The 1,285-nt window shown below is 35.7% G+C and overlaps 1 protein-coding gene across 1 annotated transcript in view; it reads left to right on the forward strand.

Moving 5' to 3' along the window:
- Positions 1-705, forward strand: part of LOC110932526 (ATP synthase subunit alpha, mitochondrial) — a 5,343-nt gene extending 4,638 nt beyond the window's left edge. Inside the window, exon 2 of the mRNA XM_022175876.2 lies at positions 693-705. Coding sequence (XP_022031568.1) covers positions 693-705 — 13 coding nt within the window. The remainder of the gene's footprint in view (positions 1-692) is intronic.
- Positions 706-1,285: the final 580 nt, after the last annotated feature.

A 1,285-nucleotide genomic window follows, 5' to 3' on the forward strand; every position in this document is an offset into this window, starting at 1 on the left:
ATGTTTGATGTTGGTGCATATTTGTGACAACAGCTTAGATTTTGTCTTTGGATATCTTGTAATTAGTTAAACGATAAACAGTTAGCGGGTTTAGCTTTGTATTAGTGAGATTATAGAGTTTGGGCTAAACTAAACCCAGTTTGGGTCTAGGGAACGAATTGGGCTTGCCCAAGTAGTAAACCCTAGTCCAACTTGTAAACCTTGTGTTATATAAACAAGGTTAGGCTTTAGGGTTCAGGTTAATCAGTTAATTAGCCAAAAACAGTTTGTGAGAGGTAGAATTTCGTGAGAGCTAGTACTTGGACGAAATTAGGGTTTGTGACGGATCTTGATTGATTGTAATCAGTTTGATAGATAATCAATAAAGATCCGGTTTGAAAGTGATTGCTGATTTCTGTTCCTACACGTTTTCTGCTTATTCTGATCAAGAGGATTCCGCACTCTTGATTGGATTGACAATTCTGTTGAAGATCCATACACATCAAGGGGACTTACAATTGGTATCAGAGCATTAGGCTCTTGAAGGCTCGGTTCAGAATTGTTTGCTGCAGAAACAGGAAGTGATTTTGATTTTTTGTTAAATCAGAAAATTAGGGTTTATAAAATTTTCGAAATTTTTGTGTTGGTTTGATAGAATTTTCGAAATTTTTGGCTTTTTTGATCTTCTGGTTTGTTTGTTTGGTGTTTTGCAGGTTTTGGAGATAGTTTTTGGTTGATTCTATGAAGAATTTTGGGTGAAAGACTTGAAGATTCGAAGACTGTTCTTCGTGTTTTTCGTGATTTTTCATAAGTTCTTCAAAATTTTCGTAATTACTTTGCTGATTAGGTTTTGTGATTTTGCAGATTTGTGTTAACAGAATCCAGAAAATCATCAAAAATTTCGAACAGATTGAGTTTCCATAGTTACTGGGCGAAATTAACTGATCAGCGAATTTGTGACTAGATAACTCGGTTATCGGCGAAATTAAATCCAAAGGCGACTTTGGTAATCGTATAATTTTCCACAGCGAAATTACTACGATTTTCGGCGAATTTACAGTTCGTCGTAATCGCGAAATTGACCAGCGAAATTGACTTGACAGGCGAACATAACTAGCGAATTTAACCAGTTCAGCAATATAACCAGCGATTTTAATCAGTTCAACGAAGTTGACCTACTTGAGCTAAATAGCGAAATTACCAGCATAATTAAAAGGGTGGAATTTTTTCTGGCAAGCGTCGATAAAATTTCAGTGTTTTGCAAACAGAAATTGATCCATAGCTCATTAGACAAAACCGTCTGTAC

Source organism: Helianthus annuus, chromosome 4 (genome assembly GCF_002127325.2).
Source record: "Helianthus annuus cultivar XRQ/B chromosome 4, HanXRQr2.0-SUNRISE, whole genome shotgun sequence".
Lineage (NCBI taxonomy): Eukaryota > Viridiplantae > Streptophyta > Magnoliopsida > Asterales > Asteraceae > Helianthus > Helianthus annuus.